The sequence below is a fragment of the Pseudorca crassidens genome, chromosome 4, assembly GCF_039906515.1.
Source record: "Pseudorca crassidens isolate mPseCra1 chromosome 4, mPseCra1.hap1, whole genome shotgun sequence".
Taxonomy (NCBI): domain Eukaryota; kingdom Metazoa; phylum Chordata; class Mammalia; order Artiodactyla; family Delphinidae; genus Pseudorca; species Pseudorca crassidens.
The window spans coordinates 35,694,670-35,721,113 of record NC_090299.1 but is presented as its reverse complement, the minus strand read 5'-3'; the positions used below and the strand labels follow the sequence as shown (position 1 = coordinate 35,721,113).

At 35.5% G+C, this 26,444-nt stretch overlaps 1 protein-coding gene across 6 annotated transcripts in view; it reads right to left on the bottom strand.

Moving 5' to 3' along the window:
- Window positions 1-26,444, bottom strand: part of CENPE (centromere protein E) — a 73,782-nt gene that overhangs the window by 4,343 nt on the left and 42,995 nt on the right. For 5 of the 6 annotated variants that reach the window (XM_067735442.1, XM_067735444.1, XM_067735447.1 and 2 more), the window contains 14 exons: window positions 25,932-26,090; window positions 25,484-25,765; window positions 24,643-24,801; window positions 23,669-23,959; window positions 22,898-23,056; window positions 20,341-20,448; window positions 18,163-18,381; window positions 15,781-15,978; window positions 14,913-15,116; window positions 12,603-12,821; window positions 10,343-10,528; window positions 4,489-4,601; window positions 2,952-3,049; window positions 841-1,024 (listed from right to left, as the gene is read on the bottom strand). In XM_067735442.1, the coding sequence (XP_067591543.1) occupies window positions 841-1,024; window positions 2,952-3,049; window positions 4,489-4,601; window positions 10,343-10,528; window positions 12,603-12,821; window positions 14,913-15,116; window positions 15,781-15,978; window positions 18,163-18,381; window positions 20,341-20,448; window positions 22,898-23,056; window positions 23,669-23,959; window positions 24,643-24,801; window positions 25,484-25,765; window positions 25,932-26,090 (2,579 nt within the window). The remainder of the gene's footprint in view (window positions 1-840; window positions 1,025-2,951; window positions 3,050-4,488; window positions 4,602-10,342; window positions 10,529-12,602; window positions 12,822-14,912; window positions 15,117-15,780; window positions 15,979-18,162; window positions 18,382-20,340; window positions 20,449-22,897; window positions 23,057-23,668; window positions 23,960-24,642; window positions 24,802-25,483; window positions 25,766-25,931; window positions 26,091-26,444) is intronic. The other variant, XM_067735443.1, reaches the window with a different exon arrangement.

Below are 26,444 nucleotides of genomic sequence, written 5' to 3'. Positions count from 1 at the left end.
ATGACCTTTGGGGCCTGTGTAACCTGGACCAGTTACCTCTGGCATCTCATCTTGCACTTCACTGTCTCAGTCTCTATGCCCTGGCCACAGTGGATGTCTTTCAGTTCCACCAGCTGGTCACCCTTCCTGACTCAAAGCCTGTGCACATGCTGTCCCCTCAGCCTAGAAGGCTTACCCACCTCTCCTTTCACCTGGCCTAATTTCTACTCATTTTTCACATCCAGTCTTAAAGGTCCATCTCTTGATCACCACCCCTCCCCATACCTAGATAAGGTTTGATCCCTCTGTGTTATACCCTTTCATAATGTCCTATTTTTCGTCGTTGCTGTTTGCTTGATAGCACTCATTACAAAGGATTAGTTATTTGTGGAATTATTTGTTTAATGCCTATTTTTTTCCTCGTCTCATTGGTGGAGGTTAGCACAAGTTTCTAGTCATTGGTAGAAGCCAAATAATTAAATTTGTCAGAACTGTTTTTAAAGTAAAACTAAGCAGGCTACGATAACGGACCTAAGGGGTTCCTCCTTGAGTAAGAGCCTCACTAACTTGGGTATATGGACTTGTGGTGTATTTAAGCTGCTCCCTCAGAGATCCTTCTTTACTTCCTAGTTCTTGGCTTAGTTAAAAATAGGTCAACTGACAGATAACCAACATCTGGAATGGTGCTACCATATTCTTATGCCTTTTAAAAAAGACATATTTTATGTAACTTAAAAATTACTTTCTCCATATGTGTGAAGCATTGTCAACTGCAAAAAACTATTTATGTATGGGTCTATATCATCCTCCCCGACATGTGAGACGTAAGTATAATTTCTATATCGTGTGAGCAGATCCTACCTTAACAGCTCATTCTTTTGCTTTATTAGCTGTTCATTTTGCTGCTTTAACTTGGAAACTTCCTTTTCCAGCCGTATATACTCACTCTTCAGGATAAGAGCTTTCGTGCTTTGTACAATGCCACTGCCACCCCCACAGGTGAAGGGTTTATTTGAAGGCTGAGGATCAGCATGTTCTGATACCACTGTGGGAGGCAAAAATACAGACAGGTGATAATTTTAGTAGTTCCAAATAAAGAAAACATTATGAAAGGTAGTAAGTCACTATAAAAACCAATACACCACCATCTCCCTGGAAGTCATCCTTGCCCACCTCCTTCTCCCTTAACCTCACACGGCTATTTGGTCATCAGTTCTAAACAGCTCTCGAATCCTCCTGCTTCTCTCCACCCACCAATTCCACTCTCATACTCCTGCTGAGATCGTTCACCATCACTGTAGTAGTGGCAATCCTCCCCAGAGCTATCCTCCACTGATCTATCTTCTAGAGCAGTAGAATCACCTGGCAGGTTTCTTCCTACAGTGTGTGTGGGGTCCACCCCTGTCATTCAGTGCATCACAAGTATTCAACACATAGCTGTTCACAAGATAAACCTTAGAATGATATTAGAGCATATATTATTAAGTATTCTACACTGTGTGTGTAAAAGTAACGTAAGGAACTGTTCTGTAAATTTTAGATAAAACCGCATACAAGTGTGAGGTGCTTATGAAATAGAATAATCCACTGGGTCATTGACGATTTATAAAAGGGGGGGAAGGTGTGTGTGGGGAAGATACTCAATGGCCATTTCCTTTTGAATTTTTCTGAATTCAGGGACAATATGTACCTGAAAGTCACTTACAAATCAAGAGTAATTATCCTGACCCTTCTGTAACAACGAGGAATCCTCAGTTCTATTTTTATCCCTTGAAGTTTTCCAGATAGGAGCTATGATCATCTTTAACACTATCTCTAATTCTTTTTTGTAAATGAGTGGACAATAATACACACAAATATCATCTTACACTTGCTTGACCTTTAGAATTTTCAGTGTGCTTTGCACACACAACTTTTAGTTTGATCCTTATTATATACATTGCCTTCAGGATTTCACACAGCCCTTAAGTGAGAGCAATCAGTTCAGAGGCCTGTCCCTGACTGCTAGTTCAATGCTTGTCTTACTATACAAAGCTGCCCCAAGTACTGTTCAGCATTTTCTCTTTTCAAATGAAATATAAGAGATAGAAATACAGAAGAAGGTATAATTTGAGAGATATATATGCAGAAATTTGATCATTAAACTTGAAGACTGTTCCTAAGATAAATTTCAAAAAGTTTGCAAGTATGCATCAACTATATTTTCAGTATCAAGAACAAATAGGATAATATTTAGTTATTTTTACTGTGAACTGATAATATTTTTACTGTGCACATGGTTACAATCTATTAAGACATGTGCTTGTATTTTTATTTGGAAGTGTACTTCTACCCTGACAGTTAAGTCATTCTTTTACAGTGCTGAAGATATCTTCACCAATAGGTAAAGATCTGATTATGCAAAAGTAAAATTTGTATTTTCTAAAAATCTATAATGGACAGACAGTTAAGATTACAGTAAACTAAGGAGATGTCACAGGATAAATATGAGCCCAATGAATTCATTTTAAGAAGAGTTTTTTCTTGGGGCTTCCTTGGTGGCACAGTGGTTAAGAATCCGCCTGCCAATGCAGGGGACACGGGTTCGAGACCTCGTCTGGGAAGATCCCACATGCTGCGGAGCAACTAAGCCTGTGCACCACAACTACTGAGCCTGCACTCTAGAGCCTGTGAGTCACAGCTACTGAGCCCACGTGCCACAACTACTGAAGCCCGTGCGCCTAGAGCCTGTGCTCCACAGCAAGAGAAACCACTGCAATGAGTAGCCTGCGTACTGCAACCAGAGAAAAACCTGCATGCAGCAACAAAGACCCAACGCAGCCAAAAAACTAAAAAAATAAAAAGTTCTTTCTAAATCAGTGATTAACTTAGCTTTATTTTTGACTATCATACCTGTAATAGCAGTCTTCAAAATATGTAAGTGTATTGAAGTAAAATGGAAAGATTGGGAAATATCAGCATTTTCTACTTACTTGAGGTATCTTGGGCCTGTTGATTTCTTCTAAGATTTTCTCTCAATAGCCTTATAACTTCTTTTTGATATTCCACGGTGGCTTTTGTCGAAGCGATTCTATTAAGAACAATAGAAATATGTAAAAGCCCAGAAACTAATTTTTAATGAAGGAATAAACACAACTGCTGTCAAGAATTTTCTAATAAGACACATCACATAAACACAATGTCCTGGTAGCAGTAGATGAGCCCTCATGATACCCTCCTGGTATCATGCACCTCACAGCTATAACACCACCAAATTGGAAGTATTCTGTTTGGTTGCAGCAGCAATTTTTTTTTAACATTGAGAAATCAATTCTTTTAAAATTTCTGGAAGCCCAATAGCTATTAACCGGATATTGTGTAAAATTATATCTGGGGGCACCATAAAATAAATAATTGGTCTGTTACCATGAGGTCCTAGAAATACCTTGAAGGTACAACAATTACCAGAGCATGAAAGCAAAAAGCAGCTTCCTTTCTACATTGCCAGGAAAGCAAACCCTGGCTGCAGCTCTGGTCTAAGGTGATACAGTCAAAGGTCAAATTCTACTCATTGTTCCCTGGTAGAGACATTTTGTGAACTGTTTGCTTAAGGATTAATCAGCAATGATAAATCAGCAATGATACTCTGCTTTTCTTAGAGGCTGACAGTATCTGCTGATTCGATTCTATAAGTAGAATTGCTTTTTATAATGAAGATCTTAATAGACCTAAGTTTCACTTCTTATCACCAGAAGCCTGGTTAGAACGAATGAAGATTCAGAGTGCTACATTTTAGGCAAAATTAGATATCATCATTAAATATTTATTAAAGATTTATAGGAAGAATTAAAAGTGTTAGGAGCCAGAAGGGATCTTAAGAAATCCTTTAATATAAACCTATCCTTTCATTGATTACGAATGTGAGGCCCAGAGAGATTAAACAGCTTGTGTAAGGTGATATATTCATTAGAGGCAACACATTCCTAATTTAGTTTCCCTGACACTGGCTAATATCCTTTTCATTATGCTATACCACAAAGAACTTGAGGCACGTTATTACATATATAGTACTATATATAAATAAATCAATAAAAAGAGGCTATGCTCTTGGGCATTAGGTATTATAATTTAAAAGGAAATACAACTTTTTCATAAAAATACAATGGGAAGAACAAATAAAATTAAGAGAACCAACAGAGACCTTAGTCAAACTGCTAAATACACCACAGGTTCTTAACATTTACCTTCAAGCATAAAAAGGATATTTTAAAGCTATTTAAATATGATTGAGCAAGAAGCATCCAAAGACATAGTGTGTTAGTAATCAGAATTGTGCTTATTTTAAAAACTTTGCATATGTAATGAGAATTTAATAGATTTAAAATCTGTGAATGTTTGTATTTATTTTTTTAAAAAGCAATAACAATATTTTCACATATTTAAAAAAGTTAACTAACGCAAAGAAAGTTATATAGTTTTGAAAGGAAATTTAAGCTTTTAAAGTCATGTTCAATTGAGGCAAAGACATACTCCTTTTCAAAATCCTTGGCGTTTTTCATCTTCTCTAGGTCTATTTTCACCAGCTTCGTTTTGAGCTCCTCAATTTCTTCTTTATAGGGCTTAGCTCCTAAAGCAACTTTGTCCTAAATTTTTTAGAGAAAAGAAAAATAAAATAATTTTAGAGCAGTTCTGAAGAGTTGTTAACTGCCTTGATCTGGTAGAAACATTTTAAAACAGCAATCTTCAAATATATAAAAAGCAGGGAAGGCACAAATGAACACTGAAATGAATAACAAATAGATATATGATGTGAAGTATAATCTGAAGCTCTTGGAAGCTAATACATACTTAGAGAACATATGACTTTTGTTTCTTAGAACAATTTTTTTCCCAATTTAAAAACAATCTACCTAAACAAATGAAACAAAGGTTGAAAACAATGAAATGGGCAGACGAAGGTTAATCAGGAAAATGAAAGAAAACGATGTCAGAACAGCAATATAAATATCAAACTGGAACTGAATTTAAGGCACAAAGTATTATGTAGCATAGTTGAGGATATTTTGTAGTCAAAGATGGTTCAATCCAGTGATATATCTACTTTCTACTCAGAGGAAAAAAAATCCATATATAAATCTTTTTCTTTAATGAATAGATTTCATTTTCAAAGTAATTTTAGGCTTATGGAAAAACTGAGCAGAGAGTACACAGAGTTCCCATAAACTGTGCCCTCCCCCTGCCCCAACTCTCCTGTTATAAAACATATTAATGTGGTATAGTTGTTACAAATGATGAGCCAATATTGATACATTACTATTAACTCAAGTTCATAGTTTACATCAGGGTTTATTGTTTGTATTGTATATTCTATGGGTTTTAACACTTGTATAATGACATGTGTTCATCATTACTCTATCATACAGAGTAGTTTCACTGCCCTAAAACCCCCCTGCATCCACCTATCCATCCTTCCCTCCCTCCCCTTAAACTGTTGGCAATGCCTGAACTTTTTACTGTTTCCCTAGTTTTGCCTTTTCCAGAATGTCATATGGCTGGAATCATCCAGTATGTAGCCTTTTCGGATTGGTTTATTTTAATGAACAATATGCATTTAAAATTCCTCCACATCTTTCTGTGGCTTGAGAGCTCACTTCTTATTACTGCTGAATAAATTGCTCTTTTTATTGCTGTACCACAGCCACACAGTGGAATACTATTAGATATTGAATACAAAAATAAACCCATCTAAATTAGGAACCCAGAGAGCTCTCTATTCCTCTAGGCTTTCCCACTCCGACCCCCATCAAAACATCTGTACAGACACAATGACTAGCAAAGACTAAAAAGATGCAAAGCTTCTAAAAATGACAGATGCTCAGCTTAAGGAGGTTGATGACTGGGTCAGATGAAGCCACTGTTTGCTCAGTCAGAGCACCAGTTCAATACCCAGGCCTTCTGGACCAGACACTGATATCAGGGACTCCCTGGGCGTGTGTCTGGCTGAAGTGGTGTCAGTTTCCCAAGAAACTGCCAAACTTTCCTCCGAAGTAGCTGTACTATTTGCATCCTGCCATGATGACTGAGTGTTCCTGTTGCTCTACATCCCCACCAGCAATAAGTGTTGTCAGTGTTCTGAATTTTGGCTGTTACGGTATTTTGAGATACCAAAGGTGTGTAGTGTTATTCTTGTCATTTTGATTTTCAATTCTGTAATAACATGATGTTGAGCATCTTTTCTTGTTTATTTGCCATGTGTCTGTCTTCTTTGGTGGGGTGTCTATTCAGATTTGTGGCCTGTTTTTTGTTTGTTTTTGTTTTGTTTTGTTTTTTGCGGGTACGCGGGCCTCTCACTGTTGCTGCCTCTCCCGTTGCGGAGCACAGCCTCCGAACACGCAGGCCCAGCGGCCATGGCTCACGGGCCCAGCCGCTCCACGGCATGTGGGATCTTCCCGGACTGGGGCACGAACCCGTGTCCCCTGCATCGGCAGGCGGACTCTCAACCACTGGGTCACCAGGGAAGCCCTGTGGCCTGTTTTTTAATCGGGTTGTTTGTTCTCTTATATTTAGTTTTAAGAGTTCTTTGTATATTCTGGATAACAGTCCTTTATCAGATATGTTTTGCAAACATTTTTCTCCCAATCTATGGTTTGACTTTCACAGGGCAAATGTTTTTAATTTAAATGAAGTCCAACTTATCAATTTTTTCTTTCACGGATCGTGTTCTTGGTGGTGTGTCTAAAAAAGTCATCGCCAAACCCAAGGTCTGCTAGTTTTTCTCCTATGTCATCTTCTAGGAGTTTCCTAGTTCTGTGTTTTATATTTACGTTTATGATCAATTGAGTTAATTTTTGTGAAAGGTGTAAGGTCTGTGTCAAGCCTTGTTTTTTCACTTGTGAATGTCAATTGGTCCAGCACCATTAGTTGATAAGATTATCCTTTTCCACTGAACCACTGAATTGCCTTTGCTCTTTTGTCAAAGATCAGTTGACTATATTTGTGTGGGTCTATTTCTGTGCCCTCTATTCTATTCCATTGATCTATTTGTCTATATACTGTTTTAAAAATTCAAAGAACTCCAAAAACAATTATCCATTTATGATATCAAAATTTTTTAAATATATTCTGTAAGTGCAGAAGTTATAGTAACTTTTTACCACAATATAATGAAATAAATTAGTCATATATAACATTGTTTAAAATAATTCTTACGTAAAAAAAAATCAAAATTGGAAATACTGCCTTAAAATGAAAGACAATAAGAATTCCATATTTCAAACGTTTGGCATGTGATGAAAGCTGAACTCAAGACATACCGATCACCTTAAATAGTTTTTCTAATAAACTGAAAGTACAATTTTTAGTTAACATGATCTATTTATCATCTATATTTTAGATGGATTCTGTTAAGAAACTTTCCTTGTTCTACCAGAAAAAGAATTCCTTTGAGTATGAATTAAATTACATCAAATTTAGAAATTAATTTGGGAAAAACTGATGGATGTACAGTATTTAGGTTCCAAAACAGGAAATGGCAAGTTTCAAATCTTAAACCACATTTTCTCCTACATTACTCTTTGAAGTTCTGTTGTTCCTTTCATATATGTTTTCCTCATCTTTTGTTTAGTCTTCAAATACTTTATTTTAGATTCTGTGGCCATTATAAGATTTTTTTCCTATTGTGTAGGATGTCCATAAAGTTCTAGTGCAGATTAAATTTTTAACAAATTCACTGCTATTTGACATAAACAATTTGTAAAGATACAACAGAGGAAAAATATAAAGACTTAAATGAAATTGTTAATGATTCATTTGTTCAAACTACTTTCTTCCATATTCCATTAATAAACCCTACATTACATTGGATAGGTATTTTCAAATAGTGGTAAATAGTTTTTTATTTTTTTATTATGTCAACTCTTGAGTTACATGCAAAAGACTGTATTTTATAGAATATTTATATAGTACACAGAAACAAATTTTTCAAAAATTCAAACTGTACAAAGATTTTTATGGATATCCTGTATTTTGCTTTCTTTCCCCAAGGGTGCTGTACAAGACCCCCCAGACTCCGCTATATTATCTAAATGGTTACTTCTGGTATGCAGGAAAGATACTTGTCTCTCCATAATATAGGTTCAATCTATACTGAATGTGAAGTTTGCTGCTCACTCCCTCTTTCTTTATGCCCTTTCTTCACTTATGTGAGGAAATTAGAACCACTCTCTCTTGCCCCCCACCTGCCCCTCTTTCTCTTTTACTCACGCCTGCTCCATCTCAGTATCTTTTAGTTACTCCGCATCTCTTCTCCATATGTTCATGCTCCCACCTAGTCTCATGACTTTTATATGCTGACAATTCCCCAAACTTACACCTCAAATTTAGATCTCTCTCTCAGACTCACATATCCAACTGCCTAAGACATATCTCAGCTTGGGCGTCCCCAATAGGCATTTCAAATTCAACGTGCTCCAAAGTGAACTCTGAGTCTGCTCCCATGTTCTCAAACTTGCTCTTCTGGCAGTCTTTTCTATCTCCATAAATGGCAAGTCCTTTTTCCAGTTGCTCAGGCCAAAAACTAGGGAAATCATCTCTGACTCCAAGAAATATGAGAGGAAGAGATGTGTGCCACTTCTGGGCTAGAGCCTTTGAGAGTAGAGATTTTAAGATATTTTAGCTTCTCCATCTTGTCCCTTTCCTGTGAGCCCAAGCATGGACAGCTTAAAACCTGGCTTTAATCACTAAGATGAAAACAGCACCCAAGGGTGTGGCAGAGAAACAAGATGGGAGAAATGTGGGCCTCTGATTGATCATGTGGAATGAAGCCATACCCCAACCTGGAATTCAGGCTTTTATATGAGTTAGAGAAATAACCTTCCATCTTATTTGAGCCATTGCATTTTTGGTTCCCTTTGCTGTAGCAGCTAGCATGTCACACTAACACACCCTTCTGTATTCTATCTTCAGAGGGCAACTTTTAAAAAATTAAGTAAGACCATAATATCCTTTAGCCAAAATCCTCTGATGATTTCCCATCTCACCCAGAATAAAAACCAAAGTAGTCTGCAAGACCCTTTATGGGTTGATTCTCTGCTACTTCTCACCTTATTTCCCACCTCTATTCTCTTGCTCACTCTGCTCAGGAGACAATGGCTTTCTTGTGGTTTCTTAAACATGTCTAGACTGTTTCTGTGTTGAAGCCTTTGTGTTTGCTATTTCCTTTGCCTAGAAGGCCCTTTCCCTACTACATCACTCACCCCATCACTTCATGTCACCTTAAAGGTGTGGCTCTCCTCAATGCCCTTTTATAAAGTCACATCTCTTTCCCTTATACCCCAACTCTCACTCAGTATCCATGTATCCTTGTCTGGCTTAATTTTTTTCCATTGCACTTTTCACCATTTGACACACATATATATACTTCATTATTTTCTGTCTTCCTGAACAAGAACATAAACTCCTTGAAGGGAGAAACTTCTATTTTTTTTCCCACTGCTGTATACATGGCATCTAGAACAATGACCAACACACAGCAGGTAACCAAAAATATTTGTTGAAAGAATAAAAATGTGGTCATTTATTTGAAATATTAAAAAATTACTATCAAAAATTCTAAAGCCTCACAGTTGATTTTCTTGGTTTTTAGCTATACCAACAATTGTTGAAAAACAAAACTGAGATTATTTTCTCTTGCCTCTCTGTTTCATGTCTCACTGAATGAATCAGAATTTTTAGAACAATGTTAAATAATGGAAAGAACAGACATCCTTGACTTATTCCTAATTTTAACTGCAATGAAGAGACACTGGAGCAGGAATAGCACAAATACTTATTAGGGCTGGACTCAAGTAGCACAAGTGTGAGAAGTGGCTGGGCTAAAAAAAAGGGAGTGGTAAGGATATGATGAACGAGGGTGCAAACTGTGTAGGGGCATTCATGGTCAAAAAGATTTATATTACTGCTCTTTATAAAGAAACTAGGTCAGAGTCAGCCGAAAGGCTGGGACTCAATAACAAGGGATTAAGCAGAAGAAAAGAGAATTTTAAAATGCACTTATCTAATAAAGAATGTTAAATATTTAGATAGGAAGCCATTTTTTGAAAAATAAAAAAATAGACATTTTAAACTATAAAGAATAATATTTATATCTCTTAAAAATAATTTTTCTAGGAAGATAAAAATCATTATCTTGAATGAAAATATACTCCTGCATTTCATTTCTAAGTTGTCACTTGCTTCTTAAAAGTTTGAGTACTGAACTTCATAGATAATAGGAAGTTGAAGTAATAGCTGAGTCCTAGATTATCTGCCAAATTCAACAGTAAAAGAAAAAAAAAAAAAAAACCAAACAAACCCTTTTACTTATAAAATAAGTTTGTTAAATTACCTGAAGTATTTGGATCATTTCTTTTGTTTTTTCAAGGCAATCATTTGATTCATTAACTTGCCCTTGAAGTTTTGCTATTATGTCATTAGCCATCTCAAGTTCTTTCTGCATCTTTATAATCTTGCCTTCCTCATGCATAGCGCTTTCTTTGGCTTCATGGAGTGACGTTTCCAGCTCTTGAGTTTTCTATTAGAAAAAGTACACATGCTTAAGGTCTGCCATATAGACAGAGTCATAGTATATAAGTTTAAGACAAAAATAATCATATATAGAAATTAATTTTCACAGATTTCACTAACAAAGGATAGAAAAGAAGAGAAGCCAATGTCACTCAATTTACACATGTATTTCTTTTTATTTGTAAGCTGATGTATTTCGGATTAAAAAAATGCCCACATTTTACATTATAAGGTTTAGGATTTATTTACTAGTTAGCATGGTGCCAAGCATATTAAATAGGTACTTACATTTTAAATTACCACTTAGAGAAAGTACATTTGATAATTAGCTCTTTAAAGTAATACATGTCTTTTCCTTTATTTTTATTACCTACTTTTTAACTTGAAAAATACAAGCATATGGAAAAATTCAGAGGCATTTGATGAAGAGTAAGTTTCCCCACCTCAGAACCCTAGCTGACCCTGAATGAAGTAATGACTAAACTCTTTCAGGTGTATCCTTCCAGAAGTTTCCTATGTGTATCTAAGCGTAAGTGAATATTCAGTTCATAAGAACAGTCATACATACAGTAGGAAATAAATATATAGTTACTAAATATATAGTATACTAAATATATAGTTCTGCATTAAAAAAAAAATCTAATAATATATTTTTCAGATCTTTCCATTATCAATACACATAGATCTCTCATATTTGTTTTCATGGATACATCCATCCATCCATTAGTGGAGATCATCCACTAATGAACACTTAGGTTATTTCCAGTTTTTTCCAAGTACAAAAATACTGGAATTTAAATACCTGAATTTGTTCATATTTATAAGGTTATTCACATACATATATATGCAGGTTTTCCTGGAAAATGTGTTTTTTGACCTACTCAGAATTTATTTTTGTTTCGTGAGTGGGGTAGAAATCCAGACTTTTTTTGCAGATAGCTAGGTGGTTGCTCTGAATCAAACATTAAGTAAATCGTCTTTTCCCCACTGAGCTGACTGTTACCATTATCATATACTAAATTCTCATACTTATCTGAGTATGCTGCTGAACTCTGTTCTGTTCCAATGCTCTGTTTACCTATTTCTGCATCATTACCAAACTACTCTAGTCATCTATTCCTGTATCATTACCAAACTACTCTAATTACCAAACTAGTGGCATATTATTTCTTATCCGATAGGGCACTTCCTGGGTCACTAAAGACGTAATCTCCCTCTGCTTTGTTATCTTATTGCTTTGGTAGATGGGTTTCAAATTTCTGCTATTTTATCTCTGCCAGCTGACTGAGGTACTGTAGTGCAGCAAATCAATCAATTGTATACTAGTGACCTTCTAGTTTCCACTGGTAGTGATTAAACTAGTGGTTGATGTTTCATTATAAGTATTTACTTTGGTAAAAATGATTATAAGTTATATAAGTGTATAAGTGTATAACTTATATACACTCTTGGGTGCCCTACTAAGTCATTTTGTGTGCTAACAAAATAAAATAGCATGTTCGCTTTACAGAGTCCCACGTAAGGGTAGTTAATAAAGTAACTGAATTATTCAAATAACATACTGATTCTTGGATACAGGTTAATCTGCTTAAGAAATCTGTTATATTTTTGGCCTCTTCCATTTTGATCTTGATTATAACATTAACCAGTATGAAAGACACTGATGATAATTAGAGAAAAACTAAATTGCTCTTTCCCCCTAAACTAGTTCTGTATACAGACACAGATTATATTTTAATAGAAAGTCACATGATTTAGGAAACTTACACTGTATGGTAATAATACTTTAAGTATCTGTATCTAGTAATCAAATTAAGCTATGAGTTACTTCTGTTTTATAATCCAAAGGGAAGTTCTTATATAATGTCTAGCTTCATAATTAGTTGAGTGATAGCCACGATAGAACTATATTTAAAAAACAAGCCCATCACACAGGCACAAAGATGGTCCATGTTCCTTAACACATTCAATACTATAATTTTGCTCTGAAATGTTATATAAGACATGTTATATATAAATGTTATATAAGATGTTAAATGCATTTTTAAGTCTTTGATGAAGCTGCAAATTGAAAAACATACCTCTGTGGCTTGTTGTGTAGTTCTTGATGTAACATGAAGATTCTTATTGTCTTGTGTAGTAGGATTAACAAGGGCACCAGAGGTCAGGGAGATCTTCAAAGTTTGGTAGTTTTTAAACAGTTTTTCATTGTTCTCTTTCATTGATTTCAGATCATGTTCCCATTCTTTGGCTATGGTGGCATTTCTTTCTTCGAATTCTGTTGATTCATTCATTATAGCCTATTGGATAGTAAAAACACCATTATAGCTCTAAGATGAATTACATTAAAAAAAATCCACTATGAAAATAATAGATTTCTAGGACAAGGCATAGGCCAAAATTATTCAGAATATTCCAGGACAGCACTTTAAAAGAATGTGAACATTCTTTGTGGTTTGCGTCAGTTCCTGAAATTTCAAATGATGTTGGATGTTGGTGATGAGAATAAAAGAATAAAGGCTGGAGAGCATTCGTGTTGATTTGCAAGATGATAATCTTACCTTATTAGATCAGTACTAATGTATGAAGAAGAATCCGAAGAATTGTGCAGGTTAAAGTTATTATGTATGTTATGACACATATCATGTCATATATAAACATTAACTGACATCTAATAGCAGAGCATAACCAATAAACTTAACAACAAGCTACTTTCATTCCAAACCTCAGTGGTTCCAGGGAAAATCATTCACTGACTTTTGGCAATTAATCTGAAAACCTTGTATTTCTGTGCAGAGAATAATGATCAACCAATGTCTTCTTTTACATCAAAGCCTAACTAACTCTGAAATTACTCATATCATCTTTTTACTTCCTAATTCCTAAGGGATGTACATTTTTGCTCTCATCATGGATGCCTTATTGGTCTTACCTATAAATTTCTTTGTGGTTTTATGGCAATTCTGTCAGACTTGGATCCTAAATTAGCTGTGTTCTTGCTGGCATCCTGGACCCTCCATGGCTCTAGACTATGGACCTCCCACCATACAGAATTACCAGTTCCTTCTTTCAGGGTGCTGGAAGAAGCCACATATCCATGCTGATCAATGCTGATCCCCACAGCAGGAATCCCTATTTTCTTTTCTTTTCCTTTTTATTGAAGTATAATTGATTTACAAAGTTGTGTTAGTTTCAGGTGTACAGCGAAGTGATTCAGTTATACATACATATGTATCTTTTTTTTCATATTCTTTTCCCTTATAGGTTATTACAAAATATTGAGTATAGTTCCCTGTGCTAAACAGTAGGACCTTGTTGAAGGAATCCCTACTTTCTAATCACAACTGGGCCTTCAACATTACAGAACAACACGGAATTATATGGAAATTATCTTATCCAAACATCAGTTATGCTTTTCTCCATTGACTGTGGACTTTTTTTTTTAAAAACAGCTCATTTACTATTTTGCTTGGAGTATTCAGCAAATGGATGAACAATCCAGCCACAGGAAAACATTTTTTTTTAAACATTATCTATATTTCAATGTGATTTTAGTTTCCAGATGAAGTTAAAGTCTTTGTCTGGAAATAACTACCCAAATGTAGGCATATAAAACTAGTATTAAAAGCTGTAATATTAATCCAGGTCCCTTTGTTCCAATTACATATAATAACAAGCAACTTTCTGATTAATGCATATTTTACTAGGTATATTAGATAGGGATTACTTCAGAAAGTAGAATGAATATTCTGAGCAGTGGAAAGTAAAACAAATCTATAAACTGGTCGTAAGCCATGTTGGTTCTTATGAATCTGTCCACTAGGACTGATCACCTTGGGAACAATGATTACAAACCACATTTTTGAACATCAAAGTTGAAGGATCAGGGCATGTGACAGTGACACCACTGAGACAAAAAGCATGTGAGGCCTTATTAATAAAGCAGCTGGCTAGGCTTGTCCAGGGCTTTCCTACAGTTGCTGCCTGTAGCCCTGAAACAGGCTCATGTCTCACCTTGTCTGAGCCTACGTGGGGAAAAGGCTCAATTCCTACAGAAGCAGTGAGAAGTGAGAAAAGAAAGAGGAGAATTGCAAGAGGATTCCGGATTCCACAGATTCCAAATCTGTGTGTAACAAACTGATTACCACACACCAAGATTTTGTTATCTTCTTTACAAGTATAAATATATATTTAATTATCCTAAGGAAGCGTAATACATTAGAGGCAGAAGATGTTTTACATAGTCAAATTTTTTTCACAAAGCCTATACAAATAAATTTTAAGAAAATACTTAAAATTAAGTTGCTTTAAGTCTTTTTACAAATGAGGTATAAAAATTAAAGCAGACAACAACAAAAAGAATGAGGTAGCACAAGAAAATTACTACTTACAATTATTTTGTTATTATAGAAGTTATTCACTTGAAAAATACTATCAGTTTCTTTCTGGATGCCATTTTTAAGCTTTTCTATATCAAAATGAGCATTCAACCACTCTTCCAAAAACCGGGTCATTTCTTTTCTATTACTTAGTACTTGCTGAAATTCAGTCTCTATGCTATGGCAATCACTTTCTGAAAAATCCTTGAGAATTTCCTGAGAAAAATAAGCATTGAATCACATGAACATTAGAAAAGTTTTAATCTAAATATCATAAAAAGGGGAAAACGCCTTATTGAACTCTTATTCTTAATATTTTGAAGTACTGTAAATATAATTCTAATTTAAAACTTTAGTTATTTGATAATAAAATTTTGGTGTGTAGCCTATAATGGAGGCATGTCTACAAATCTGCATGTTAGAATTAAAATCCCTCAAAACTATAAAACTGTGACTAATAATCACAAAATATGAATTGTTTCTGGATGTAGTTTTCTGTGCATAAAACAGGCTGCACATGGTTTTGGGAATTGAATGCCAGCCTCCTACTGCTGAGAGAGAGCAGGACACTTCATGCAGAGTTGTAAGAAAAATGTTTCTGACTCCCAGTCACAGACCTAGGAAGTTTTAGAAGGCATTCGGAAACTTATCCTGGGGTTCCATGAATTCCCACTTAATATTACATCTATTTTCTCTATCTTTGGGGTTCTGAAAGGAGGCTAGACTATTACTTGGCACTCTTTACAACTGGCCAGCTGTCATTCTGCAACTGATTTTTAACTTTTGGTAAATAAAAATGACTCTAAACATATGAAAAGGTACTTTTCTACTTGATAAAAAGGCTTGGAATCTAATTAAACCCATTTTAAACAAATTGTACCTCAATATGCAGATCCATACTCTGGCTCAATTTGAGGTCTCTTGATTCTCTGGGCGGTACATCATAATCTTGTTGAAGGTGCTGTATTTTAATTAGCAGTTCATTTTGCTTTTCCACTTCATCAATAAAAGCCACTTCAAGTTTATTGATGGATTCATGTTGTTCTTCCTTTATCTTTGTAACATGGCTTAACACATACTTGCAGAAAAACATTAAACAAATTGGGAAATGAAACTTGTACCACATTTAGATGAAGTTTTAAACCCCTGAGACTATGAGGCAGGATGGCATCTCTTATTATCTATATCCTCTGCTAAGTGAGGGAGAAGGAAAGAGCCTCTCTCTATCCCCAATTTTCTCTTCTCAGCAACTTGGGAGAATAACTTCCAGGCCTCCATCTAGTTCCATATTTCTGACTTGCCCCTGGATATACCTCATGGATGTCCTATAGTTACCTCAAATTCAATAGATTTAAAATGAAATAAATAAATAAATAAATAAAATGCACATGATTCCTTTCCCTAGAAACCCACCTTTGCCTATTTACCCCCCTTTTGGTTAATTATGTCATCAATCACCCAGTTCCCAGCTAGATACCTGAGATTCATTTTCAACATCCTCTGCCTACCTTGATTCGGTAACCAAAATGGGTATGACATGTCCCAAGATTTACTTGTCAAGCATATTTAGATGTTTGGCTTTAAGGTGACAATAGTTTTTTTTTTTTTTTTTTTGCGGTATATGGGCCTCTCCCGTTGCGGAGCACAGGCTCCGGATGCGCAGGCTCAGCGGCCATGGCTCATGGGCCCAGCCGCTCTGCGGCATGTGGGATCCTCCCGGACCGGGGCACGAACCCGTGTCCCCTGCATCGGCAGGCGGACTCTCAACCACTGTGCCACCAGGGAAGCCCAAGGTGACAATAATTTGAATGCCATATGCTTCACGGATCTCCTCAATAAGTTCTGGATATCTGATTGCCAGGGTTTGTGGAAGAATATCAGGGCGTAAGGGGCAATTTACCTTGGAAGGGCAGATACCAGCTCCCTACTTCCTTAACATCCACCATTCCTTAATTCTTATAATTTGGCCTTTTCCTTAACTACTCAACTAAAACTGCTCTGACAGATGTCACCAGTGAGCTCTATTATCAACAAGTTGAGGAGATCTCTTCAGTCCACATTCTAGCTGACTGAAGCATCTGCCACTCTTGACTACTTCATCTTTGACGTACTCTCCTCCACTGACTTAAGTAATAGCACTGTTGCCTGGTTCTTTTCTGTCACTTTGACTTTCCTAACCTTGAACCCATGAGTTGCTCTTTTCTGCTACTGTCTCTTGGAGAACTATCTTTTCTGGAGTTTGGATCTTACCCGAACATCTCTCCAAACTCTCATTCCTCTATTATGTTTTCTGGGCGACCTTACACATGTTGTGCAATCTATCACCTATATGAATCCCAAATCTTTATCTTTAGTCCTGACTTTTCTCCTGACAAGCCTCAGACTCTCGACTAAATGCCTGCTTGGTCTCCCTTCTTAGACGTTCTGTCTTAGGTATCTCTCTCTACCTCAAAACATCTCAAACTAAACACCTAATCTCTTTTCCCTCTCTATCTCAGTTAATGGTACCACTCTCCACAAACCTGGCTAAGCCCAAATCCTGGGACTCAATCTAAACTTCCCTCCTGTACCTCCACCACCAATCGCACCAGCTACTATGTTAGCTGCCAAATGTTTCTTTGATCTCGTCTGTCCTCCCCATTCCTATGAATCCTTCCCTAGCAGTAGAGTCGCTCATAATAGTGCATCTGGACCACTGTAACTGTCTCTTATCTCTTCTCTCTGCCACTAGGCTTATCCTCCACAAACTCATTTCTTCTCTGTCTGCAGTGAAGTATCTAAAATGATAATCTGATCATGCTACAGCCAGCACCTTAAAATAACTGTCCAATGGCTCTGCCTCATTTACAATAGGAACTCCAAGCTTTATCGTTTGAGTCTGTCTTCTACTACAGTCTTATCTTCCTTAACTTTTTATCTGGTATGTCATATAATCTAAACGTACTTCTATTGCTACACTTATTACCTGTTTATATGTCTGCCTAACTCACTATGAGATCCCTGAGATGTTATTCATACTTGTCTCCTGAACACCTGGACAGTGTCTAGGCCCATAGGCAAAGCTCAGGTTTTGTTGAATAAACAGGTCCTAGGTGCATTGAGGATCTTGCACACACTGTTCTTAGACCCACATAATCTTTAATTCAGTAGTAAATACACTAAATAACAAACATGTCAACTCTCAAAGCAGGACCTAAACACTAAAGTTTGTAATGGAAATTTATAGTGATATTTACAAAGATATTACTAAAAAAGATGGTACCTGAAGTTTCTTCATGACTCTATGAAATTCCATGGAACATCTTTGGTTTGCAGTGAGAAGTTTTTGAATTTGCTTGCTTTGTGGACATGGAAGTGTGAGGTTTGCTTTTACTCTAATTGAAAGCTCTTTTTGTGTTTCGATTTCCTTCTTCAAGTCAAGAGACAATCTATTTAAGCACTCATAATGATTATCCATCTCTGAGTATCTCTTAAGAAGCTCCTAAAGAAAATTAGAATTTATTCAATTTACCAATTCATTCTAATTTAAGAAGAAATAGTCTCAGCCCTAGGATTGCAACAAAACTTAATTCTTTAATACTTTTTGTAGGAGAAAAATAAATTTCGACCTTTGTGTTTATAAACAAAAATGAACTCTTATTGTTGATTTTGGATTATAGAAATTATTGTGGAAATTTAAACAAATATAACAAAGAAAACCAGAAGCAACCATTGTTATCATTTTGCTGCATTTTCTTTTGGTCTTTTGAACATCCATGATTTGAAGGAGCATTTATTTACAAAGTCTGAAGAGAAATGTGAGTGAATTCAATCTAGTATGTATTGTAGCTCAAGGCTGAATGCTGGCCTCTATGTACAGAAGGCAGTGTAAGTGAGCAGATACGTGACTAAGAATCAAACTAGTTATATGTCAACTTGGTGGAGCCTCTTCACATATTTCTATTATCTGCCTAGAATCCAAGTTTTCTAACCTTTTATCAGAGTTTGTGTTCAGGTTCTAGCTCTGCCACTTGCTGACTGGGGAAACACTGAGTCATTTTCACCACTACAAAATGAAGACTACAATAATTGCCACAGTTTCCTAGGGGATCAAATATTAAATAATATCTATATCTATGCAATCTATAAAATATATAGACATTATAGTTTAAAGGAAATAAAATTATATTTGTAAAAATGCTTCTATGCCCAAGTTTCACTTTGTCAGACCTGGTTTCAAACCCTGATTCTACTAATTTACTACCTATGTGACCTTGGGTAACCACTAAACTTCCTCTCTGAGCCTCAGTTTGTTTGTTTATAAATGGAACAATAAAACCCATCTCATGAGGTAAAGCACCCAGTACAGTGCCTGCATGTGGAAGACACTCAATGAGCCTAGGCCCATCAACACAAATGACGAGAGGCCAGGCAAGTGACCCCTTGGTCAGAGTATAGGTGGAAGAACACATTAAGTTCAAGTTGCTACAGTCATGTAATAAATAACATGTTTAGTTCAGGGTGTTAAATTATAGAAGGGGCTTCTGACACGAACGAGCTCTCTTTTTTATAATTTAAGGAAAAGCTAGATAGATGTTCAGCAATGTGGGATGTTGGAGGGGGGATTCTTCCTTTAGTCTTAGAATGAATCACATTATGGCATGGAGCAGCACTGTATGGTCATTCATTTGTACTTTTAAGAAACACATACTGAATGCTGATTCCTGTCAGGAAGTTTTCTAAGTGATATAGCCATAACCAACACAAAAAAGTTTTTAGGGACTTTGCATTCTAATAGGGGTGAGAGTAAATCTGTTGGCTTTACCCTCAATATGTATTCAGAGTCCGAACACTTCTCACCAGTTCCGCTGCTACCTCTTTGGGCTGAGCCACCATCACCTTTGCCTGGATTACTGAAATTAGTCTTTCAAATGGTCCTCCTGCTTCCACTCATTTTCAATAACATTCCTTTAAAAATGTAACTCAGATCATGTCTCTCTGTACTCAAAATTGTCCAAGGGATTCTCCATCTTACTCACAGTAAAACCCAAAGTCCGCTTAAGGCCCCACAGCCTGCCTCTTCCCCATTAACTCCTGACCTCACTTCTAACTGGCTATCCTCCTTGATGTTCCTGGAACCCACCAGGCAGGCTTCTGTCTCAGAAGCTTTCTACTTGCTGTTCCCTCTGCTTATACTGCTCTTTCCCTGTATACCTGTGTGGCTTGATCCTTTACCTTTCTCAGGCATTTGCTCAAACATCACCTTTCCAGTGAGGCCTGAAAATCACAAACTCCTCTGTTTTCTGTGTGTGGTGTATGCACGTATATATGTACACATATACATACTTGTACCAGATTATAAAGTTTAGAAAAATATTGAGCATTATCTATTCATTCCACATTAGGCCTTTGGAAGGGTATTACAAATAATCATTTGTAATATTAACAGGAGAGCACTTACTTTTATCCTGAAGCACTTTTCTCTCAGGCTTTCTATAAGGTGTTGGTTTCCATCACAAAGTAATTTTTTTTCATATTTTACTACCTCTCCGTGGTTCTGTTGATTCTGCTTTGATACAAAGAAATAAGCAAGGCTTCAGCTGTAACTATAGTAACATATAATGTCTAATCATATACTTTGATTACATTTTTATATCTTTTCAATAATGGAATTAAATATCACACATGTAACTCAAAAGCAATGTTAAAAATGCTCAGAATATGAATAACAGTAACACTAAGTCTTATGCTGAGTGACCTCAACTCACTGGAAAAAGTGACCTCAACTCATTGGAAAACCTTCACATATTTTTTGAAGATAGGATTTGTTGCTTTACTATCTATAGTTGCAAATTGGATTTTAGATATATCTCTGGTTCCTACTCTTCCAAATCTCTGTCTTAGAATCACTGCTGCCAACTCATATATGCTAGCAAAACCAAGTATACTACCTACGGTGTTCCAAGCCCTGTTCATATATTCTTTCCAGCACCCTGGAACAGAAAATTCAGATTCTGTTTATATTTTGTATTTCTGATTAAAAGTGCAAAATAAAACACTGTTCAATAAATATTTTTTGAATGAATTAAGTCTATAAATTTAGTTAGAGCCCACATAAAGGTGATTTCCAACTGTCTGAAATTTCTACTGAGATTACAAGTGGTATTGCTTTCCATTTTATTATTTCTTTACTATGAGATAATGATGGACATGAGAATGAAATATGAAAATAAGATTTTTATAGATTTCATACAATTTCTTATTTGTCTGAATTTTATAGAGGGATTCAGTTCAGTTCTTTAAGATATGTGATTCTGAATATCTATAAATAGACATATTAGTAGAACTTCCTTTCTTATACTCATCTTGCTTTTCTTCCTTCTAACTTCACTAACAAGAGCCTATGTTTAAAACTCTATCATGTAGAGGTAGAGAAATGAGATATTTAATCTTTTACAAATATTTCTCCACTGACAATAATGTTATTTCCTGGTTTAAAAACCCTTTTAAAAATTACACTGAAGAAAATAGTCTGCTTTATTTAACAATTTTTTTCTTAAAACTAAAGAATTGGGAGGGGAGTTTGGGGGAGAATGGATACATGCACATGTATGGCTGAGTCCCTTTGCTGTGCACCTGAAAGTATCACAACATTGTTAATCGGCTAGACTCCAATAGAAAATAAAAAGTTAAAAAAAAAAAAGGTATTTTCTGAAAAACAAAAACATTAATTTGAAAAGATATATGCACCCTAATGTTTATAGCAGCATTATTTACAATTGCCCAGATATCGAAGCAACCCAAGTGTCCATCAACAGATGAATGGATAAAGAAGATGTGGTGTATATATATATACACATACACAATGGACTACTACTCAGCCATAAAAAAGAATGAAAATTTCCCATTTGCAACAACATGGATGGACTTCTAGGGTAATATGCTAAGTGAAATAAGTCAGACAGAGAAAGACAAATACTGTATGATATCACTTACATGTGGAATCTAAAAAATATAACAAACTAGTGAATGTAACAAAAAAGAAGCAGACTCACAGATATAGAGAACAAGCCAGTGGTTACCAGTGGGGAGAGGGAAGTGGGAAGGGACAATATAGGGGTAGGGGATTAAGAGGTACCAACCTATTACGTATGAAATAAGCTACCCGGATATACTGCACAACATGAGGAATAGGCAATATTTTATAATAACTATAAATGGAGTATAACCTTTAAAAATCGTGGATCACTATATTGTACACCTGTAACATATAATATTGTACATCAACTATACTTCAATTAAAAAAAATGTTCTTACCAAAAAAAAAAAAAAGTGGTAATATCTGAATAACATCATTTTGGCTTCTTTTAAAACTGTATTTTCTATTTGTGTGAAAAATTATAATTAATAGTTTCCCTCATTATTCTTTACTGTTTGTAGACGTTTCCAGGAAATATAAAACAAAACACTGTTACCCTTTCCAAGAAAGCTTGATTCTTATAAATAGTTACTAGATAGGGGAAGATTCTGAACTCTCTCTAGCTATCATTTCTCTCAATGTTTCTCTGAATTGGTCTCTTTCCATTTTGAGAGACTCTTTTATTCTCTTTAGCTCATCTCTTTCCTTAGCTACAATTCTTATTTCTTCAAGTCTTTCATACAGTTTCTTGGTCAAATGTAAGTTATCCATTGCCACATTTTGCAGATAAATTTTGGGCGTCAAATTGCTTCTTCAATTGTTCCATTTCATTCACTTTTTTATGAGTTTTATTGACATCTTCTTCCATTCTAACAAGTTGAAGCTCTTTTCTCTAAGTTCTGGTATCTTGACATAATTATAAAACAAGTTAGAATGCGAACAGAATTCCTTTAAGAAAGGAAAATAGTGTCTATGTATATGTACATATAGTATAGTACATGTACGTATATATCTATATTGACATATCTGTATCTATGTCTTTTCTCATTCCATAAGTAATTTTGGGCACAGTTATTCCCCCAAAGAACAGAACACATACCTTTCTCAGTAATTCGTCTTTTGATTTATTTAAATCCTTCTGAATATTTGAAATCTGAGGTGTCTTTTCTGAAACTTTCTCTCTAAATTTATCAATAGTTTCTTGGTGTTCTTTCAAATGCATATGGGCAATTTTTAGTTGCTCTTGTGTTTCCAGATCCTTTGTTATTAGAAGAAATTGAGAAATATGATATAAAGGCACATTACCTTTTCTTAACAATGAACTAGTTAAACAAAATCTCAAAAAACACATGTTCATAGTTAAAAACAACCTCCATGCCACCCCCAAATTAGAACAGTACAGAAGGACATAAAGTCCAAGTGTCTGTCCCTAGCCTCACCCATCGCAGTCCTGTCACACACTGAACTCTGCCACTTATTTTTCAAATTTCATACCACTTGGACATCTTTCTAAATCAGTATCACATAAAGAGTGTCCCATTCTTATGCTTAGTTTTCTACTATACAAACGAACACCACTTAGCCAGTGCCTTACTGGTAGATACTTGGATTGTTTCTGATTTTGTTCATCACAAACAATGTTGTAGTGAATGCTGCTGTATTTCTGTCCAGATATGTGAATATATTGGTAGGATGAATTTCTACAAAAGTGCTGTAGCAAATGTATATGTTGATAATTTTTAAAATGCTATTGTCAAACTGCTTCCCTAAAAGGTTATAACATTCAAATTTTCACCAACAGTATCACTTATTTTCAAACTTCTTACAGTAAAAACATGTTTACTTGACAGGAAGAAAGAGCACAACTCACTCTAGCTATGGCTTCTTGCAGGTCTGCCTTGAGTAGGTCTCTCTCCAGTTTCAGAGTCTCTTCTACTCTCCTTAGGTTATCTCTTTCTTTCATTACAGATTTCATTTCTTCAAGGTTTTCATGAAGTTTCTGAGCCAAATTTAAGTTCTCCATTTCTATTTTATCCAGAGTTAAACTTTGGGCCTTGAATTCTTTCTTCAGTCGCTCTAGGCCACATATTTTTTTCTGTGTCTCACTAACCTCTTCTTTTAACTTAAAAAGTTGATGTTCATTTGCTTTAAGTTCTTGGACCTTAAGATAATCGTAACGTTAGGATTAGATGGCTTCTTAGGGAAGGATAAAGAATAGTTTCTAAGCTGATTAAGACAGCTTTCCCATGTCACTCATTAATATTCTGTGTAATTCCATACAGGATTTACTTTTTTTTGTGGTATAATTTACATAACTACACACTAATCTTATGTGTATATGGCTCAACTACTCTTGACATATGTATACAGCTATGTAACTACAACTCAGATTAAAATACAACTCAGAATTAATACAGAACACTTACTTACCTTACCATAAGGTTCCTATGTGCCCCTTCCTAGAACAAACCACTATTCTGACCTTTTTCATCCCAGATCAGTTTGCCTGCTTTTAAACTTATAAATCACAATGTATTTATCCGTTCTCCTGTTGATAGGCATTTGGGTTGTTTTCAGTTTTTTGCAATTATGACTGAAGTTGCTGTGAACACTCTTGTATGTCTTTACGTGGAAGTGTGCACTTTCTTCTCTTAGGTACATAGCCAAGGAGTGGAAATGCTGGGCCACACGCAGGTATATATGGTTCAGTGCTAGTAAAAGCTACCAAGCTGTTTTCTAATGTGGCTAAAGCATATTACATCCCTCAGGGATTTTAGGCATTACTTTTTATTCTAGGAATAAATCAGGTATCCAAACATATAAGCGTCATGACCCCCTCAATACCTTTTCTTGTAATTTAGCATTTGAATTTTCTAAATCCATTTGCATATTTGATATTTCTTCTGTCTTCTCACAAACAATCCTTCTGAGTTTATCAATAATTTCCTGGTGATCTTTCAGACGCACGTGAGCAATTCTTAGTTCCTCTTGTTTTCCAAGGTCCTTTATTATTAGAAAAAAATTAAAAACCAATGATACAGCTTAATGTTAACTAGTATTTTCTTTTTAATGAAAGTGATACATTTTCTTAGTAAAAATAATACATTTCTTATTTCTTACTCCACATCTTTGATGTTGTTAGAAAGTTAACGGCTTCCCCTTCCCCTGTCCTCACCTCCCCACAATGTACTCATATTTTGCAGAGGTAAACATGCTATACACGTACTATTCTACAACTTGATTTTCCCCCTAAGAGTTATTTTTAGCTTCCAAATTAGAACATTCAAATCTATTTCATTTTTTTAAGGGTTGCACGTATCCTGACATATTGCTTATATCTACCCAGTTTCCTTGTGATAGACATTTAGGTTATTTCCTATTTTTTATCACAAATTGCTATAATGAACAACCTTATGGTATATGTGTGTGTGTGTGTGTGTTATGAATGTACACACACATACATATTTTTCTTTACCTTAAAAATTGAGTAAGTGTACATGTAAAGTCCATGAAGAAAATGCTGGTTACAGAATTTAAAATTTTCAAAAATAATACCAAATTACCTGCCTAAAAGGCTGTATCCTGTTCCTTCTCACCAAAAGTACCACTCATTTCAAAGAAGGGTTCACTGATGTAAGGAAAACATCACATTAACTTGCTGGGAAGAGGAACGAGTGTAACTTACTTTAGCTTTTGTTTCTCTGAGGATTTCACTGAGCTGGTCTTGCTCCATTTTGAGGGTTCGCTCCATTCTTCTTAGGTCATCTCTTTCCTTAGTAACAGATTTTATTTCTTCAAGGTTTTCTTGAAGTTTCTGAGTCAACCTTAACTTCTCTGTTTCTATGCTTTCCAGGGTTGAATTCTGGGCCTCTAATTGCTTCTTCAACTGCTCTGTTTGATATGTATTTTCCCTGAGATCATTTTTTACCTTAAGAAGTTGACGTTCCTTCTCCTGAAGTTCTTGGATCTTGAGATAATCATACAATAAGTTAGGATATAGATATAGAGAAAAAGCTAATAGTTTCTAAATTGAATACGTAAGTCTCTATGTATATTAGGCTAACTGATATCCTGTTTCATAACACAAAAGACTTGATTCAAACTCTCAGTTACTTAGATATTAGTAGAAATACCTGTGCTTTTAAGGCAGTATTTGTGTTTTCTAAAGCCTTTTGAATATTTGATATTTCATCTGTCTTCTCTGAAACAATTCCTCTGAGTTTATCGATGGTTTCTTGGTGCTCTTTCAGATTCATTTGGGCAATTCTTAGTTCCTCTTGTTTTTCCAAGTCCTTTATCATTAGAGAAAGAAAAATAGTACGTTCAGAATAATACAATTCAACCGTGTGTAGAAAGGTACAGGGTAAGAAGTAAAAATTCCCCCCTCCTTAGGCCTCCCAGTTCTCACCCTCTAAATGACTTTTAGATGTCAATATATTCTAGATACACTACTCTGTATAACGTAACCCTTCTCTCTATCAGGATACTTCCAAATCAGCTCTGTCTTGTTCTTTACCTGTGGGTTGGTATTCCATGGTCTGAATGTGCTGTATTGATTCAACCGGTCTCTGCTAATGGACAGTTAGAATTTTTCCTGTTTGGGGGTTTGCTTTATTTTGTTATTGCAACTTGTACAAATATCTTTG